The 17532-nt window shown below is 46.5% G+C and overlaps 3 protein-coding genes across 3 annotated transcripts in view; 1 reads left to right on the top strand and 2 right to left on the bottom strand.

Annotated features, from left to right (window-relative positions):
- The first annotated feature begins 1196 nt into the window (after positions 1-1196).
- On the top strand, positions 1197-3914 carry pclaf (PCNA clamp associated factor). Its single transcript, XM_026172366.2, has 4 exons — positions 1197-1490; positions 2374-2454; positions 2546-2726; positions 3725-3914. Exons 1-4 carry the CDS (start codon positions 1445-1447, stop codon positions 3762-3764), a joined length of 348 nt encoding a protein of 115 aa, XP_026028151.1. The 5' UTR covers positions 1197-1444; the 3' UTR covers positions 3765-3914.
- A 22-nt stretch (positions 3915-3936) lies between these two features.
- Positions 3937-16650, bottom strand: fcsk (fucose kinase). Its single transcript, XM_026172358.2, has 23 exons — positions 16252-16650; positions 12842-12993; positions 12526-12576; positions 12333-12458; positions 12144-12216; positions 11889-11986; positions 11725-11805; positions 11356-11475; positions 10360-10531; positions 10179-10285; positions 9309-9410; positions 8968-9141; positions 8797-8870; positions 7687-8042; positions 7313-7547; positions 7066-7232; positions 6763-6990; positions 6544-6687; positions 6354-6473; positions 6096-6283; positions 5190-5289; positions 4868-5091; positions 3937-4212 (listed from the first exon to the last, which is right to left on the bottom strand). Exons 1-23 carry the CDS (start codon positions 16334-16336, stop codon positions 4138-4140), a joined length of 3252 nt encoding a protein of 1083 aa, XP_026028143.2. The 5' UTR covers positions 16337-16650; the 3' UTR covers positions 3937-4137.
- A 359-nt stretch (positions 16651-17009) lies between these two features.
- The window catches only part of actr6 (actin related protein 6), an 8092-nt gene continuing 7569 nt past the window's right edge, over positions 17010-17532 (bottom strand). Inside the window, exon 11 of the mRNA XM_026172363.2 lies at positions 17010-17532. This exon is cut by the window's right edge and continues 25 nt beyond it. Coding sequence (XP_026028148.1) covers positions 17428-17532 — 105 coding nt within the window. The 3' untranslated portion in view covers positions 17010-17427.

Below are 17532 nucleotides of genomic sequence, written 5' to 3'. Positions count from 1 at the left end.
TTCTAATGTTGTTGTCCCTGCCTCTCTTTCTCTCTCCCTCCCTCCCGCTCTGTTCCTGTGCTACTGCGAGTGTAACTACCACCCCTCCCCTCAGCGCAAGCACAAGGCTCGCGTGCGGAGTGAAGCGGGAAAAAGTGCGAGAGAGAGGGTGAGATAATGAAAAAAAACCCACGGCTCACGTCGTTCACTTCAAAGATCGGGCTCTAAGAGCCGTTTCGTTCGCCAACGACACATCACTAGTAAATATAAGTTTCTACCGCATAATTATAGTATTAGTATGAAATTCTTAAAGTGTTTTGGAATTATCTTAATTACTGATACCCTTATAGTTTATTGTATTTTTATTGTATATATTGTATAATTTATTGTTTAAAAAAGGCCAATAAAAAAATCGCTCAAATAAAATTCAATATGATCAAACCATAGAAAATGTAAAAAAAAAAAATACACAAAAAGGAGCTTGACTTTTTTTTTTAAAAGATATATAGAAATTTTAAATTGAATTTAAAAAAAAAAGCAGAAAAAACAGAAAAATTTGAATGGAATACAGTAAAAATGAAGATAAAATATTAGTAAAAAATTATATACTAAAATAAATTATTAAAGTAAAACAAACGACAAATGTAATTTGATAAACTGGCTTCATATGCAAAATATTTCAAATTCAGCAAAGAAAAAACAATAGTGTATTCAAGACGTTTCGGCAGTATTATACCCCATAATTGTATTACTATCATGAAATCTTTAACGTATTTCATTGTAATTTATTTACTAAAATCATTATAATTTATTGTGTAAACACAACCTATAAAAAACATTCATTTATATAAAAAATACAATATGACCAAAAAACAACTAATTGAAGTGAAAAATAAATAAATACAGCAGAACAAAAACTAAACATACTATAGTGTATTTCAGAAATTTCGACAGTATTTTTTATTGCAGTATTTACTACTCGTCTTAACAATGTTGATGTCAAAGTTTCCGCCACTAAAAAAAATTGCCATTCATAAAATTTCAGGTTCAAGTTTTCACTTCATTCAAAATGTCAAGTTGTTAACACTAGTTCCTCAGAAGTTTGAGTTAGTAAGGTGCAATTTGAAGATACATAATTTGAAGTTTTGTGATAATAGCCTGATAACTCAAACTTCTGATTACCAAGAAAATGTTCTGTTTCGTTATTTTTCTGCCAGTGGCTTAAACAATCATCCATACAGTGGAAGAATAAAATGGTGGGAGCTGCAGTTACACACATTCACCTATGAGGGGCAAACTTGTATTCCAGCTATTCGTGGAGTCTACCACTATAGAAGCAAGAGAAGAAGAAGTCTCCCGCCCCATCCGCCTGTTGGTTTTAAACCGAGGCGGGACGGTGCTCGGTTCACTGCGGTCCGCGGATTTCAGGTAGGAGTGTCGGCTTACTGTAAAACCCGCTGCCAACATGGTGAGGACAAAAGCCGATAGTGTGCCCGGATCATACAGAAAAGGTACGGCAACAAGTTAAAGGCATTCAATCAGAATTTAGGTCTTTAAAGCTTGTTTGTACAAGAACACGTCTGTTTTGTAAGGTAGTCTGGCTGGCAGGCGGCGCTGAGCCAAAGCTGGTAAAATCATACAAATGTAGTCTCGAAGAAGAGTAGTTAACGTATTATATTTATTTTTTACACTAAAATAATTGAAAGAAGACTGTCAGATGAAGTTTGTGTGTAAATCCACCGCACGGCTTCCTAAAATCAGCCTCCCGCCAACACGGAGGCTGGTCTGCTGCCCTCTCGGGTTCTCCGGGAGAGGCGAAGATATTTAAATTAAAACATTTAATTGTCTTTTTATCATCGGAGTCAAAGGTTCTAGCTTAATGTTCTCATTCATCTCACGAGGTGTCATCTTTAATGACCCTTTCCCAAAGTTTGTACGACGTTTACTGCAAACTGGCGCCAGTTTTGAGCGCCGCGGTGCGTCTTTGTGCGCACGCCTCACAAAAGTCCATTCGCATATTAAATAATTAAGGCGTCTCTCTTTACCATAGATGCCACGCGTGTTACCGTCCATAATGCATGCATGTTTATTAAGTTCTGGGACCTTCTGGTGAATTTGGCTTACATTTCTTCCAACACCCAACGGATAAGAATTAAAATTTAGACCTGCTCTGCTTCCTTAAAGACCCAGTTTAAATGGCAGTGAACTGCTCTCATTCACTCTGCAGCTATTTTAGGTTTTTAACAAGCGTTCTTTGAACTTTGATTTAACATTCTGCAAATGAGACTTTACTCTCTTTACGTTCATTTGGCTCAGCTTTGGTCCTCGGTGAACTTCTACTGGTTTCTTACTGGATCCTTCATAATCAGCTGGTTTCATGCATTTCATTTGCAGCTGTTGCAGCTTCTGCCCCCCGGAAGTCTCTGGGTGCCAGTTCATCCAACGCTGCCTCCAGCAGCCAGTCCCCCACACCTGGTCAGTCCTAGTTTCACCACACACACACACACACACACACACACACACACACTTCACGTACTGAGGCTGCTGTAATTGTTGTAACTTGCAGCAAAGAACAAATACACTGGTGGGAACCCCGTGTGTCCTCGTCCCACCCCGACCTGGCAGAAGGGCATCGGGGACTTTTTTGGCGGTCCCCCCAGGAAGATGGAGAAGGAGAACAGGCGGCCCCAGGAGGTGGAGGATGATGAAGAGGCCGGAGGCAGCGGGATGTCAAAAGCCAACAGGAAGTATGTGTTGTGCTTTATTTGAAACCTCTTCAGGGAACTTGTGTCCCAAACTCCTTTTAAAACACACACAAAATGAGAGCTGAAGCTCAGCCGAGGTTTGCTGCTGTGTGATGAGCCATTAGTTTCACCTCAGATTATTTCAGTGTGGAGCTGTACCTGCTGCTGTGATACGTGGGCCAGGCTAGTTTGATTCGCTAAAACACCAGCTGCGTGCTGCGTGAGATGCAACATTTGAATGAATGCTGTATGAAACGGAGGCCGGTGTCAACGGGAGCTGATGCTTTACCGTACCCAAAGAGCGTGATCCAGAGTTTGGATCGGCATGAAGCTTTATATGGTCACTTATGGATCAGGAACCTCTCTGTTCAGTCACCCATCAGAGGCCGGTTTCTGAGGGTTCACCGGAAACCTTCAGCAGAGTCTGCAGCTATCAAATGTAAAAACGCAGAGATGGAGTGCTTTTATTTTGAAAAATGAAAGCATTTTAACTCTGCAGGTTTGTTTTAAAAATTATATTCCCTCATGGTCATTGAATTAAAGCAAACGGCATCAAGTGGTACCAGGAAACTCAATGTCCAGTTTATTAGGAACACTGTAGCCATGCTTCTCAGCTGATTTTTGTCCCAAAAACACCTCAAATACAGCAGCTGACGATAATCTGATTATTTCTTTTTCTCAAATCGTTGCTTTTATAGCTTCAGACTCACCTGTCTGGACTGATCTGCAGCTCCTTGTAGGTCTTGAAAGTCATTAAAAGTTAAAAACTGATATTAAATAGTTTTAAATCGATCAAAAGTGAGAAAGCTGTTTGGTTCAAACATGGGTGAGTAACTGATTGCTGCATGGATGATGCTAAAATCTGAGGAGAGGCCTCAAACTCGCCGCTGACGCCGCTCGACTGAATGACAGATTTTACTTATTCAGGACGTGGCGTTTGTGTTCCAGCGCCCTGTGGGAAGTTTGACGCTGATGTTGATCAGTTTGGTTTTTGTCCGCAGAGCCCGGCCGCTGCCCGCTGAGGATGAGGACGACGACTGAAGCCTGGATCAGTCCGACTGCTGATGTACATCTGTATATAAATTCTGCTCAATTCACGTTGTATAGTTCAATGTTTTTTACCTACAGAATGTCTGTTTGAGATCATCTGGATTTTGTCTTTTTTACTAATAAAACTTGACTGAAAACAAACCGAAGAACAAATATGGCCGTCTTTGGATGAGGACACGGACTCAAACAGTCCAAAACTGAGCTTTTATTTATTCTGCCAAGATACAGATCAATGCTCCTGATTAATCAGTTTGATTAATAAAATCAGATTCCTACAAAACCAGAACACAAACTTTGAACACAGCTCTTCTTTGTCTCCTCTTCATCACTGTTCATGATTGAAGCCGAGGAACGATGAGCGTTCTCAGGTTAACGGTGCAAGGACTGTGAGTCCGTCCATGTCCAGCTCCACAGAGTGGATGCTGAAGTCTCCCAGACCCTGAAACACACCAGAAACCATCAACACAGGACAGATGGTCAGGAATTACTCTGCTCCGCCAGAGCAGCTTAGCATGATCCACAGTTCAGAATAATCCCCCTGTATCACACGCCAGCCCCGTAGAAAACAAGACAATTTAGCTCCTCCCACCTTAGGCTTTTTTTTTTTTTTAAGCTTGCTTCTTCTGATCAGACGCCTCTCTGTGACATCATCCAGAGTCAAGAGTAGAAAATAAACTGTCTAGATCAGTCCACACTGAGCTCATTATAAACTTTGTTTTACAGGAGCAGCTCTGACATGTTTTGAACTAAAGATTTTAAACCTGAGTTAAGCTTTAAAACTAATGACAGGGTTTATTTGAGGCCCCAGTGGGTTGTGAAGTCATCTTTCCTGACTAAAGGTCAAAGGTCAACTGCTGTTGTAAAAGCTTTGCTGAACAAACTGTACTGTCTCCTGTAAAGAGAACCTGTGAATGTGTGGGTTTATTAAAGCTGAACGACATCAAACGTAGACACTTTGGACTCGCTGCTCCGCCCTGTGGTTCAAAGTGGTATTACATGAACGTACAGCGTATCACCGACTCAGGTCTTGTATTTATGTTTGTTCTATTCATAGAATAGAATAAATTTGACCTCTGACCCTGACCAATTCTTACCGGCATGTTGTTGAGGACCTGCAGCACCGCCTCCCGCTGTCGGGGCTCTCGAGTCAGCAAATAAAGGAAGCCGCCGCCACCGGCCCCGGCCAGACTCTGGCCCAGGACCAGCGGCCTCAGGGCCTCCATCATAGCGCGCACTGACGCTGGCTCGCAGCCCGGGGCCATCAGCTTCTTCTGCTGCCATGAGCGGTCCAGACACTCCCCCAGCCTGGACAGAGAACCTGTAGGGGAAGTGGTCATTTAGCCTTTCTGAAACACACTGACGTTGGGCACACTGCATTCTGGGAAATGTAGGAAATGTCCCACTGAAGCGTCTCACCGTCCACGCAGGCCCGAGCGCACTCCTCTGAATTACACACCAGCTGCTGGGCGTTCTGCACCATCGACGGCAGGCGGCTGTACCAGCTGCGGACCACATCCTGCATGCAGGACACACATCATCATCACCAGCTTTATCTCAGCAGCTTTATTCCAACCCTGACGGCTCTCTGTTACTCGGAGTCTTGTCACATTCGCTCTGCTTGTTTTTACCTTGACGAGTTTCACTTTTCTCCTCTTTGACTTCATGAATCGACTTTTGTTTTTAACTTTTTAAGATGAAAGAGGAGCTGAGAGTGGAGCAAACAGGAAAGAAAGGAGAGCCCACTCCAACAGCTCCACCTCCACCCTCGCCTGCAGCTCCATCCCCCTCAGGAGAGAGATGTGCAGACTCCGGCCAGGCCAAGCTGCTGCCCCTGATGGCTCCGCCTTCAGAGATTCTGGAGACAGGAAACCTCAACCCGCCATCTGAAGCTGCTGCAGTTCGTCTACCAGCCCTGTATCAGTGTGGAGGATGCCACCACCACCATCATCATCATCATCGTCATTATTGTGATGTCTGATCAGTCCTGGGAACAAAGACGTGCAGCCAGACAACCCGACAGGTGGACCGCAGTCTGAGCAGCACAGGTGATTTCCAGCCTCCAGGTACATGCAGCAGGATGATTACAGGAGGGTGGAGGACAGATGTGAGCTTAACCATCCTACGGCTGGACTTCAGGAAGCAGGCTCCTTCCCCCTCTCTCCCCCGTCAGTGGGTGAGGAGGGGGAGGAGTGCTCCTAACCTGTCTTTAAAACTCCTGAGGAGCCGCACGTCGTGGTGCTGCCAGTGTTTTTTAAGCAGCAGAATTAAGGAGCGTGCTCGTACACAGAGAGCGTCTCATTGGTTGATCCTGAAAGTACCCACCTGCAGCAGATTTCGGGCCAGCCGGGTCTTCCCGGTGTAGACCAGCAGGAGGTGCTGCTCCAGAGCAAGCGAGAACTCCTCAGGAAGACTGAGACGCTCCACCTGCACCTGCAGGGGGAGGGATGCTCTGGATCGACCCACCTTTACTCCGCCTACCAGACCCCCCACCTGATCCTGCCAGCCTCCACCTGCAGGAGGAGGAGGAGGAAGATGAGAAGGAGCAGGAGAAGGTGTTTAGTGATGAAGGGCGTGACAAACCTGTGGTAAGAATCTGCTCCAGGTACAAAACGGCGTGGATCAGGGAGTCCGTGTCATAGGTTCGCCTGGTACACCTGTACACCGCGGCCAACAGCGCCCCCGCCAGGATGCTGCTGGTACCTGCAGAAAGAGGACCAATCAAAGTGCTGAACTCCTCCATCACCTACAAGCTCTGTTTCCTGTTTCTCACCCAATCCCGATCCCGTCGGCAGCTCCGACCAGCTGTGGAGCTCCACCCCTCCTCCCCACCGCTCCATCAGCTGATGCCCCAGAGGATGCTGGGAGGTCAGGGACACCAGCCCACTACAGACACACACCGCCTTCAGCAGCGCTCCTGTAACACACAGACACACACAGTCAGCTTCCCACTTCCTTCCTGTTGTCCCAGTTTAGCCGGTAAACGATGTACCGGGAGCGTGAGGCTGACTGTAATCCTTCAGGTCATCCAGGCTGTCGCACGCCGTCTCCGTGGAAATCCCACTGCTCCGCCCTCCAGTGCAGCTGACCAGCAGGAGGCGGGGCTCAGAGATGCGACGTGCTCTAGCACCAATAGGACGCTTCCCGTCGACCTTCATCGCAACGTTTGTGACGGAGCCCCCGTGCTCGAATGCGATTGGTGGAGTGTCACTCCAGCCGCCTGAAACACAGACACAGGGTCAGCGTCTAAAGGACCAACTGCCCCTGAATGCACCATGAACCTTTATCCAATGACCTGCTAAATCCAGCCTAGCTGGACACTCCACTTCCTGCCACTGTCCAAGGGGCTGGACTTTGCCCTGTCCAATGGAGATGAATCTTTGAGATGACATCACAGCCTTCCGTAACAGCACCTGTCCGGCGCCTTCGTAGTGCCGCGCCGCCCGCACCAGCAGATCAGGCCTGTAGGAGGCAGCAACACCCAAGGCGTTTACCATCGCTATATCAGCCAGACCATGTGACACAAACAGTGCAGCGCCCACCTGCTGAGCCAGTGCTGCCGCTGCACGGTGAGTGCGTGGACTCCGCCCCTCAGGTCACCCTCCTCCAACATGGCGTAGGCGGAGCTCCAGGCTTCATTAGCCGCTGGCCCGCTCCTCAGACCTCCCCGCCCGCTGGCCATGCACACCAACACGTCCGCGATGCAGGAGAGACAGCGGGCAGCCACGCCCAGATCTGCTCCGAGCTCCACCCCCTGCTCATTGCTCCCTGCAGCAACTGAAAACAAACTAGAATTACCAAAGGAACCTCAGCAAGTTTCCTGAAACTGGCCAATCAGAAAACTTATTTGATACACAGAAGGAGGAGCCAAAACTGGCTGTTTCTATGGGCCCATCATAGAGGAGCGGACACTCACTGCTGTCCAGAGCTTCCAGCAGCGCCCCCTGCTGGCCTCCCAGCACAGCGGCCCTGACGCAAGGCAGCAGGCAGACGTCCGAGCGCCTCCTCAGGGCGTCGGCCACACGCCGCCTTCCCACCAGGAACAGCAGCTCCTCCCTTCGCTGTAGCTCCGTCTCCTGGTGGGTGAGCAACAGCACCTCCTTCAAAGAAAGCCTCCACGCCTCCCTCCACCCTCCCAGGCAGCCGCCCCCCCCCAGCAGCCAGGCCACGCCTCCCTCTAGACCCACAGCACCTCCTCTGGGGTGGAGGACTGGGAAGAGGCGAGCTTCCAGGAGGGAGCGCCGTTCTCCTCGAACCCACAGCTCCTCCGACCTGAGGACACGCACAGAGACACAACCACACACATGTGACATTTGTGGAGGTCAGGAGGTCAACGATGTCATTAATATGACTAACATACTGACATAAAAACAAAAGTTTTCCATCCAGAAGTCTCAGCTCAAACTACATCAAACAGATGGAAGTTTAACTGTTTCTGAACTAAAACCTGAAGCTGTGCAGCCGAGGACACGACGTGAGTGTTGGGAGGAGGAGGAGGAAAAGATGAAGCACATCTGGTCAGGTGGGAATTCTTTTACCTCCACAGTTGTAGTTCTTTCTTGATTAGACTAATCAATCATATTTTTGTATTTTTTAATTCTTTTTATTTTATAAATCTCAGCATTTCCTGTATGTATTTCCAATTAATTTCCAGCGTTGAACAGGCATAAATTATGAATTTTTTAATGAGGCTTTTATTGTGAAGTTCTTCATATTCAGGAGAACTTTTTATTTCACTTAAATGTAAATGATGGTGATGGCAGCTACATTGTAACTGACAGAGGCGAGGCTGCCGGACACTGGCGCCACCAGTAGGCAGCGGGGGGAAGTGTCTTGCCCAAGGACACAACGGCCGAGACTGTCCAAGCCAGGGTTCGAACCGGCAACCTTCCGATTAAAAGACGAATTCCCAACTCTTGAGCCACAATCGCCCCCACATTTTAAGATAAAGAACGGCTCGGGGGGGGGGGGGGGGGGGGGCAGCCGTTTAAGGGACCGGCTGTGGGTGAGAGGTGCTGAGTCTTACTGTGTTCCCGTCCTGCTGTAGAAGTTGTTCCACGTCTGGTTGAGGAAGGAAGCGTTGCTGTCGTCAGAGGAGATCTGAGGAAGAGGAGGAGACATCAGATAACACTGGAACGCCACATATGCCCTGAGGAGGCGGCGGCCCAGGAGAATATAAAGATCTCCTGTGTTTTACCTCCAGGTCGTCGTGCGCTCCCATCACCGTGTAGACGTACAGCTGCAGCTCCCCCAGCTCAATCCGATGTCCCTGGATGATGATGTCACTGCTGAGAGGCAGGAGCCGGAGACTTGGTGAGGTCGACAGCTCGAGACCTGACAGCAGACAGCCTGTTGGGACGTCCAGAGGACCCTGACGGTCAGACGGTGGAAATGTTGACACGTTGTCTCCATAAAAACACTGACTTCCTGCTTCTGATCTAACATCATGTCTGGAGAAACATGCAGTGTGGAAATACTAGACTCTGCTCTCAGGAGAGTGCAGTCAGAATACAGTCTGGGTCTGAAACTCCTCCCCACCTGTAGGTGGCAGTGTTGCACCACTGCTCCTGCAGCCACGGAAACGGCTCCCTCCAAAACGCTATTGATCACCCGACCTCCTTCGCTCAACACGTCCTCGTTCTGATGAAACAGGAAGTGGAGCAGAGTTAAACGCTTGTTGATTGATCAATAATGGAGGCCTGACCTCTGGTGGCCACAACATGAACTGCAGTCATCGCTGAGCTTGCGTGACATTTGTCTCACTAAATGAACCCTCCGTGAATTTTCCGCTGATGATCAAATCTGTGGAAGTAAGCTGTCGTCCTTCAGTCAGAAATCATCCCACATCACGTATGGAGGGTCGAGAGAATAAACAATTCAAAATATGAAGTCGTTTATTTTGAAAACTTATTATTATTTTGCAGTTCAGAGAGATCCTAGATAATATCCTGATGGAGTGGCAGAGCCTCTGCTGGGAAGTCCTTGGACACCGGGTATCCCAGAATGCATTTCAAATTAAGTCACAGGTGCATATGTACTGTCCCTTTAAATAAAAACATTAAAAGAAAAGCTTTGAAAGACGCTCGAGACACAGTGCAGGACAGAGAACGTGACATAATTCATCAAACTGTAAAACAACTACATGTTTTTACAAAACTTCGTAATGTAGTTTAATTAATTAACGACACATTTAAGGAATTAACATATAAAAATATTTTAATGTGTTTAACATGTATTTCCAGTTTGAATGAATTCACTTGTCATTTTCTGATGTATTTATTTCATTTTGACAATATGGGGAAGCTGGAGTCGGGGAAGCGCTTAGTTTCTCACATGCCCACAAAAACAAGCACCAATTACACAATTATTCATAAACTGTACATAAAGGATGGAGGCAGGAACAATCACCTGGATATGCGAGAGAGTGTTTCTCCCCGTCCAATCGCGGCTCAGTCGGTCGACGTGCGCCTTCCCAGACAGAGTCAGGTAGTCGTAGCGACCGCCGGGGACGTACACTGTGAAACGAGGACATGTCAGCAGGCAACGGCGGCATAAAGAAAGAGCGAACGGAGGAGGTGGAGAAACTGACCCAGACTCAGCGGAGCTCCTCTCAGGATCCTCCACAGCTCTGCCCTGCCGCTCCTCACCACCGCCCCCTGCGGCCCGACCGCTGAACTGCAGCCGGCTCGCTCCTCGCTCACAAACTGATCCCGAGTCAGATCCGAGCAGAGACACTTTAACACGTCCAGGAAGAGAGACACCTGAGGAGGAACCACAGCGAGGAGTCACATCAGCATCCACCAGGAAACAACTCGGGAATCTTTATCGCTCCAGCTCGTGCTGCTGCTTTTAAATATGGACGACAGGACGTTAAATTACAGCCGGCCATCTGTCGGAGCAGGTAACTCTGTAGCGCCTTGAACGCAGCACATCTCGTCGTGTGAGGGCCTCATCGTCACGCGTGATGGATCTGAACTTTCTACGGTTAGATGTCTAGTAGCCATGACGATGACTGCGACTCGCCCGACAAACAAAAGTCGTTACAAAAAGCCCAACATCGTCTCCACGGTGATTCACGCCGCTCAGTGTCGATGTTTCAAACCGGGATTATGATCTCGGGTAAACGAGTACAGGTCAGAGGTCATGTTAGTCCTGTGGGCGGGACTCACAGTCACACACTTTATAAAATCAGCATCGTAACTCAAACTTTAGTTGTTTTGTTAAAACTCATATTTCTCGATTTAGTGAAAGGATTGTTTTGACTTTTTATTTTTAATTACAAATCATTTCACTTCATTTTTACACACATATAATATCATATATAATATTTTGATCTATTTTTTGTAGATCACATCAATGCTCGGGTTATGGACTTTCATAGTTTCATGTATCATATATTTGGTGTTTAATTTCATATATTTAATTTATTTTAATCCAAAAAACATTTTTTCTTTCCATTACACAACTTCAGCAACTTTCTCGTATTTATCTTTTTTTTCCACTTGAAACTCTCATCCTTCATCATGACATCTCCAAGTCTTAGTTCTCTTCCAGACTAACTTCCCTGGATGACAAATACACGTACCTGGAGGGGCGGAGCTCCAGAGTCCAGCCCCAGGTAAGTGCAGCCGTCCAGAGGCGGCGTGACGTGAGTCTGCAGTAACTTCTCGGACACGGACCTGCTGAAGAAGACCGGACCCGACACCTGCAGACACACACCTCACCATGAGCATAAACCAACATGTGCAGAGTGATTATTAAACACAAAGGCTCAAAATGACATTAAAAAAAAAATCACAATTATATTAAAATGATTAAAAGTATAAAATGATCAGTCTTAAAGTATTCGGCCGTGGAGAATCTGTCAGTGACTTTGTGATGTGTTTCAGTTTGAGCCTAAATGGCTTCTCCTGGAGAATTAAAAGGTGTGTTTGATTTGAGCTAGAAGACGCACCAGTGGCACTTTCCCATCAGGCATTGCAGCGCGCTGGATCTGCTCTTTGGTGCCTCGATAGATGATGTCTCTGACTCGTCCCTGACGGAAAACAACATTTAAATATTCAAAAGAGAAAAGAGGAGAGCACATGGAAAAAAGGTGTGAATGAACTAAGTGAGCACCTGTGAGTCGGACAGGTAGACCCCATGATTGGCTGCATAGGTGACGTCACCAGGTAACGCCAAAACCCGAACACCTGAGAATCCGTCCCAGGACAAACCTGACCAACACGAAAGCGTGACAAGGAGGAGGGGGATGGTTCGATTAAATTCATGACGTTTCCAGGATCACCGGGGCTTCGACCCTCTCACTGTGCTCTACCAGCATGCAGTAGTACTGTATGTGTGCACTGAGAGTACTGTGTGTGGCACACTTACCAAAGTCAGGAGGGACGGCGAGGATCATGTCGGTGCTGCAGACCCAAACACCGGGAGGAGAACTGGGACAGATCTGAACGAAAACACAACAGTGTTCAGCGATTCAAGGCAAACTGAAGTGGCCCCGACACTCAACCCTGCAGCATCCCACGTTTAAAGGGTCTTTCTGGGGACGGTGTGGAAGCTCACCTGGTTGCTGAGGCGGTCCAGCAGCAGATCCAGACAGCAGACTGGAGCCTGGACCTTCTGATCGGGCTTCTCTTCGGGAAGCCAGCAGAACGCTCGGCTGCAGGAGCTCCAGGGAAAGTCCCGACCCTGAGGACCGATCGGAAAAATCAGCCGCGGCACAAAAACATCAGAGAGGCGCTGCTGTGTGACTCACCGTGTGGAGGATGAGGATGTAAGCGTCATCCAGGACGTCGGCAGTCACCACCTGAGAGAAAAACAGGTGATCGCATAAAGGACGTGTGACAGTTTGTCTCCTGTTGCAGTGGGAGGAGCTAAAGCAGCATGTTTCAGACTGAGACACAGCTAAGACGAAGGAGGATTATTCTAAACCGAGAATCACGCAGAGAGAAACGATCCGAGGAGATCATGTGCTTTCTAGATCAAAACAACGGGCACATCTTTGGGTTCTCTGGTTTTTGCAGGGTCATGGTCACTAAGGATCAGGTGAAGGAGAGCGGCTGAGGACTCACTGTGTGCCCGGCTCTGCTGCTCAGGTGCTCCGCGGCCACCAGCAGAGCGTTCAGCGTTGCCCCGCCGCTGCCCAGCGGCTCCTGGCGGTCCCTGACGGTCAAAACCAACGCACCCGCAGAGAGGACACCCCGCTGCTGCCTCAGCTCCAGCTCTGATGGACACACAAAAGTAGAAGTGAGATCATAACAACACCAAACTCTCACTGCAAGCAGGAACATTTCCAAAAGAAACCTCTTTAGAAGGAGTCTATAAACTGAGTGGGTGTTGCATGATTTTAGAGCAAACAGCTGCACCTCAGTGGCTCTACTGCAGCTCAGACTTATCCAACACAGCTCGGACGCAACAGCAAAGGTTTAGATCAGCTGACTGAGATCAATACACTATCGTTGAACTATGACCAAGCTAATTTTAGGATATTTGGCAACAGGCAAAAAATGACATTTTATGTATGGCAATAAATGATCAGCGACATAATAATAATAATAATAATAATAATAATAATAATAATAATAATAATAATGGATTTATATAGCGCTTTTCAAGGCACCCAAGACACTATCAGTGTCCACCAGCACTGACTAACAGGGGCCAGAGCAGGCGACATTTCCTTCGGGATAAAGTATTTCTGATTTTGATTCGGATTGAAGGAAATTTAAAACTGCTGGCTAAGGGTAAACGTAAATTCAGTAAGATCATAATTCACGTCGGCAGTAATGACACCTGGTTACGCCAATCGGAGGTCACTAAAATCAATATTGAATCGGTGTGTAACTTTGCCAAAACAATGTGGGACTCTGTAGTTTTCTCTGGTCCCCTCCCCAATCAGACCAGCAGTGACATGTTTAGCCGCATGTTCTCCTTAAATTGCTGGCTGTCTGAGTGGTGTCCCAGAAACGATGTGGGCTTCATAGATAATTGGCAAACCTTCTGGAGGAAACCTGGTCTTGTTAGGAGAGACGGCATCCATCCCACTTTGGAGCAGCTCTCATTTCTAGAAATATGGACAAATTTATTAAACCCCCCAAAATATGACTATCCAGAGTTGGGACCAGGAAGCAGAGTTGCAGTCTTACACGCCTCTCTGCAGCTTCTCTCCTCCTGCTACCCCCCCAAAAACCCATCTCCATAGAGACTGTGTCAGCTTCCAAAAAGACAAAAAACAAACTAAAAACCAGCAACAAACAACTTAAACATAAACAATTACAAAGAAAGAACAATACAGTATCCACATCTGAACCAAAGAGTAAAACAGTGAAATGTGGATTATTAAATATTAGGTCTCTCTCCTCCAAGTCTCTGTTAGTACATGACTTAATAATTGATCAACAAATTGATTTACTCTGCCTTACAGAAACCTGGTTGCAGCAGGATGATTATGTTAGTTTAAATGAATCAACACCCCCGAGCCATTCTAACTACCAGAAACCTCGAAGCACAGGCCGAGGGGGAGGTGTGGCAGCAATTTTTCACACCAGCCTGTTAATCAACCAAAGACCAAGACAGACTTTTAATTCATTTGAAAGCCTGATGCTTAGCTTCATCCACCCCAGCTGTGAAACTCAGAAACCAGTCTTACTTGTTATCATCTATCGTCCACCTGGGCCTTACACAGAGTTTCTGTCTGATTTCTCAGACTTTATATCTGATTTAGTTCTGAGCTCAGATAAAATAATTATTGTGGGTGATTTTAACATCCATGTAGATGCTAAAAATGACAGCCTCAACATGGCATTTAATCTGTTATTAGACTCAATTGGTTTCTCTCAAAATGTAAAAGAACCCACCCACCACTTTAATCACACTCTAGATCTTGTTTTAACATATGGCATAGAAACTGAACATTTAACAGTGTTTCCTGAAAACCCTCTGCTGTCTGATCATTTCCTGATAACATTTACATTTACAATAATTGATTACACAGCGGTGGAGAGTAGACTTTATCACAGTAGATGTCTTTCTGAAAGCGCTGTAACTAAGTTTAAGAATATAATCCACCCACTGTTATCATCTCCAATGCCCTGTACCAACACAGAGCAGAGCAGCTACCTGAACGCTGCTCCAACAGAAGTCGATTATCTTGTTAATAATTTCACCTCCTCACTACGTACGACTCTGGATGCTGTAGCTCCTGTGAAAACTAAGGTCTCTAATCAGAAGTACCTGACTCCGTGGTATAATTCTCAAACACGTAGCCTAAAGCAGATGACTCGTAATCTGGAGAGGAAATGGCGTGTCACAAATCTAGAGGATCATCATTTAGCCTGGAGAAATAGTTTGCTGCTTTATAAGAAAGCCCTCCGCAAAGCCAGAACATCTTACTATTCATCACTGATTGAAGAAAATAAGAACAACCCCAGGTTTCTCTTCAGCTCTGTAGCCAGGCTGACAAACAGTCAGAGCTCTGTTGAGCCAACTATCCCTTTAACGTTAACTAGTAATGACTTCATGAACTTCTTCACAAATAAAATTTTTATCATTAGAGAAAAAATTACCAGTAATCATCCCACAGATGTAATATTATCTACAGCTACTCTTAGTACCATTGATGTTAAGTTAGACTCTTTTTCTCTAATTGATCTTTCGGAGTTAACTTCAATAATTACTTCCTCCAAACCTTCAACGTGTCTTTTAGACCCCATTCCTACAAAACTGATCAAAGAAGTCCTGCCATTAATTAATTCTTCGATCTTAAATATGATCAACTATCTCTAATAATCAGCTATGTACCACAGGCCTTCAAGCTGGCTGTAGTTAAACCTTTACTCAAAAAGCATCTCTAGACCCAGCAGTCTTAGCTAATTATAGGCCAATCTCCAACCTTCCTTTATATCAAACATCCTTGAAAGAGTAGTTGTCAAACAGCTAACAGATCATCTGCAGAGGCTCATTGAAGAGTTTCAGTCAGGTTTCAGAGCTCATCACAGCACAGAAACAGCTTTAGTGAAGGTTACAAATGATCTTCTTATGGCCTCTGACAGTGGACTCATCTCTGTGCTTGTCCTGCTAGACCTCAGTGCAGCGTTCGATACTGTCGACCATAATATCCTATTAGAGCGATTAGAACATGCTGTAGGTATTACAGGTACTGCACTGCAGTGGTTTGTATCATATCTATCTAATAGACTCCAGTTTGTGCATGTAAATGGAGAGTCCTCTAAGCATATTCTTACTCTGGATGGCATTACCTTGGCCTCCAGTAACGCTGTGAGGAACCTTGGAGTCATTTTTGACCAGGACATGTCCTTCAATGCACATATTAAACAAATATGTAAGACTGCTTTCTTCCATTTGTCCAACATCTCTAAAATTAGTCCTAATAAACTGGCCTCATCAGTGTCCACCAGCGCCCCCTCAGGCCGCTCGGTGTAACTCAAGCTCAAAGAGCATGTACTGCGCGCATGCGCCTCACCTCTCTGGAACGCGTAAACGCTGTCTTTATGCTGGCACGTCAGCACCACCACGGTCCATCGGAACCCGCAGCTCTCCGACATCATCACACGGTCACAGCTAACCTGGGCTAACCCAGGCTACCACAGCAGCTACTGCACGGCTCACTGCCGCCGGAGGGGCGGGGCTAGCCAGACCTGTTCCGGTTAAACAGGTGTCCGTGAAGGATCACCTGAGGCTGAAACCTTCAGGCTGAAACGTCTGAAGTGGCTTTTATGGTACAGGCACAGGTCAGCCCTGCGAGAGTATCCGGTCCAACCCGTCTGAGGAGTTGGTCTCACTAAAACACCCGTTTCCTCTCTGTGACCGCCATCTGCAATTCTGCGCTGTTTGACCGCCCGGGCTTCCGTAGGCAGCAACCTGTAGCGCTTGGTTTCAACACTGGAACCTCCCGGTGCGGCGGTTACTTTTAAGGATACAGGCAATAGAAGTTGAAAGAAAAAAACAAAACCCCCACTAGTGTATAATATTTCAAAGAAAAAAAAAGTAAAACTTGGAGTAAAGGAAACACTTTAAACCGCGGGACACCCCAGAGTAAAAACCGAGCACCCGTTTCAATCCAAACCCTCTAAACAATTCAAGATATCAAAAGATATCAAAAAACCCACTCAAAAATGAACACTGGAGTTTTTTTATTATTGTATTTAATAAATGCAAATTAAGATTTACATACAAAGAACACAAACATTAAAAATACTGTAAAAACAAACAAAAACAGTCTTCTGACCACTTACAGTTTATTCATTCAGCGATTATCTGGGACTGCTCACTCCCTTTTATTTTAAATAAAGAGCTGAAACATCACATTTATGAGCCATGACTTCGACCCTGGGCCTTTGATCTCCCGGCGGCGGGCACACCTCCGTCTCCACTGAGCCAGCAGAGGTGGAGGCAGGCGGCTGCTGCAGGTTCTCGGGGATAAACGTCAGGAACAGCAGCAGTGGTTTGAATGCCCCGAGCACGCCGTCCAAGGAGCATCCAGACCTGCAGGTTTGGGGACCCTCAGTCTCCACCCACCTGTAAACCTGCCCCACCCAGACTCCACACTTTACACACACTGTTGCCGTGGTAGCAGGACACGTGTGAAAGTGGAATAAGTCAAATCATCACTATCGATGTTTCTGCTCAGTTTGAACTCCTAAATGTCGAACTTCTCCTCGCAGATGCAGTGCCCGTTCTCCTCGTAGTCCTCCCGCATCACCACCATCTCGTCATAGTCGGGGTTATGAGCCAGCAGCTTCCC

This window comes from Astatotilapia calliptera, chromosome 7, assembly GCF_964374335.1.
Source record: "Astatotilapia calliptera chromosome 7, fAstCal68.1, whole genome shotgun sequence".
In the NCBI taxonomy this organism is placed as follows: domain Eukaryota; kingdom Metazoa; phylum Chordata; class Actinopteri; order Cichliformes; family Cichlidae; genus Astatotilapia; species Astatotilapia calliptera.
This window is presented reverse-complemented; position numbering and strand designations above follow the sequence as displayed.